Source organism: Gavialis gangeticus, unplaced genomic scaffold (assembly GCF_001723915.1).
Source record: "Gavialis gangeticus isolate Ggan-Ray unplaced genomic scaffold, GavGan_comp1, whole genome shotgun sequence".
NCBI lineage: Eukaryota > Metazoa > Chordata > Crocodylia > Gavialidae > Gavialis > Gavialis gangeticus.
In genome coordinates this window covers 44,173,251-44,175,382 of record NW_017729000.1, presented here as the reverse complement: position 1 = coordinate 44,175,382, position 2,132 = coordinate 44,173,251, and the positions used below count along the sequence as shown (strand labels likewise).

General features: G+C 40.7%; 1 protein-coding gene across 3 annotated transcripts in view; it reads right to left on the bottom strand.

Moving 5' to 3' along the window:
* Window positions 1-2,132, bottom strand: part of MATR3 (matrin 3) — a 61,155-nt gene that overhangs the window by 11,999 nt on the left and 47,024 nt on the right. For all 3 annotated transcript variants that reach the window (XM_019506559.1, XM_019506558.1, XM_019506557.1), the window contains 2 exons: window positions 610-653; window positions 133-523 (listed from right to left, as the gene is read on the bottom strand). In XM_019506559.1, coding sequence (XP_019362104.1) covers window positions 133-523; window positions 610-653 — 435 coding nt within the window. The remainder of the gene's footprint in view (window positions 1-132; window positions 524-609; window positions 654-2,132) is intronic.

Genomic DNA, 2,132 nt, shown 5'->3' with positions numbered 1-2,132 from the left:
AAAAAAAAAAAAAAAATCAATCTCCAAACTGCTGCAGCACATGTGCTTTGAAGACTTAACACTACTATGGAGGGTTATTCAAATTATACAAACAGAATTTCCCCCTACCCATGCACTATACTCTCTCATTACCTTTTTAAGTTTTTTCTTTGCTGCTACATTAGTGCCAACAGTTCCTTCAGTTTTTGTGGTAGTGTCGTCAACTGCATCTTTCTTTTCCTCAGTTGACACATCACCTAAATTTGCAACATCGGTGTCATCTCCTGCTGAGCTACCACTTTCTAGCAGAGCTGCTGCCTCTTCCTCATCTACTAGCAGCTCATCTTCAGATTCAAGGAGCAGACTAGGTTCATCTTGCTCTGCCTGTTCGCTGCCTTTTGCAACCGGTTTCTCAGCATCACCCTCCTGCTTCTCCTCCTTCTCTTTATCTTCAGCACTGCTGCTTTCAGTTTTTTGAGTACCATCTGTCTTTGATTTTTTATCACTTGGAGAATCTTTGTTATCTGGAGAATAAGTTCGCTTTCTGTAAGAGAGAAAAATATTTATTTTCATTACATTCTAGTCTACTTCAATTAAAGGATGTTAACTTCATTATAAAGAGAACATTACCTAGCTTTGTCTTTTTTCAGTAGTTCAACTCCTTTGTTGGGAATCTAGAAAATAAAACATTTAAGTTATGACAAGTGTGTTTTTATACAATCACTACAGGACTCAGGAAATGGCATTACTTGGAAAGCATTATAGCTGCCCACCTCTTGTTATTTCATTCCTTAAGCACTAGAGCTATCTGGCTGTTAAAAGGACTAAGTAGTGTTTCCTTTTTGCACTATAATTCCTACAGATGGTCACTTGGTTCATATTGTTGTCAGAGTGCCACGTTTCCTGGAGGACATACCAAAATATATAACTACTAACAGTATTCAAACAGTAATGGGACCATCCCAGCCCTGCACCTATTTTCTCTTTCCTACGTTTCAAACCAACAGCACAAAAAGCAGAGAAGCTTTTGAAAACCTAGCATGCTTTTTAAATGGTAGGTGAAAAAAGTATAGGACACTTGTACATGATGATGATGATGATAGTATTTTGTTAGCATATTCTCTACTTAGGTGCATTTGCCACAGCATTTCAAAGCAAAAAAATACTGGATCAGAGACTGCATGGTAGATCAAAATATGCAACTCAAAACATGTCCGAGTACATGTATACAAATGAAAGAAGTATGGGAAATATGAGAAAAACTGGAAGAACTATAATCTGACTGGTATCACAGAGACCTGGGACAGTTCTCATGACTGGAATGTGAACATCAAGGGCTGCACGCAATTTTGGAAGTAGAGGGGTGGGAGAAAAGGTGGTGATGTCACCTTACATGTCAAACACAGATCTGTTCCCTGGTTCAAGAGGAAGAAGGTAAGAGCGGAATGCATTTGGGTGAAGATGAAAGGTGAAAGATACAGCACTGGTATAATGATGGGGATTTATTATATACAACCAAGTCAGGAAGAAGAGGTGGATAAGACACCCCTGAAGAAGTTAACAAAATTATCCAAAAGCTATGAAATGATACTGATGGGAGACTTCAATTTTCCTGGCATCCGCTGCAAAAAAATAAAGCCAAACAAAGCACTGAACCAATTTTTAAACTTGTGTGGTGACTAACTGTTCCAGAATGCTGAGCATACAAACAGGCGATCTTTCTCTCCTGGATCATCCTGACCAATAGGAAAAAATTGGTGCAGGATGTAAAGGTGATGAGCAAGTTAGGAGGAAGTGATCCTGACCTGATAGAATACCAGATCCTGAGACAGGGAAAACATGAGGACCACAGAACCAGGACACTGACAGACCGAGGGGGACGGGGGGGAAGAGGAATGCACTCTACTGGAAGCAGCAGCACATTAGTTTGACCCAGCTCCGCAGTGTCTGTGAAGTGGGGCTTTTTGGTGCTTTTAGCTAAAGCTGATTCAATCAGCTATCAGATAAAAGAGCCCCAAAGACCCACTAAAGCGCCCAATCTATACAAAACGTTGGGAAAGCCACGTGCAACTAATGCACTGCCTCTTCTGAGCATGTGCTGGGCTTGGTGTTGGTGTTTAAAGTAAAGAGACTCCCCCCCCCCCCCCTTTAAA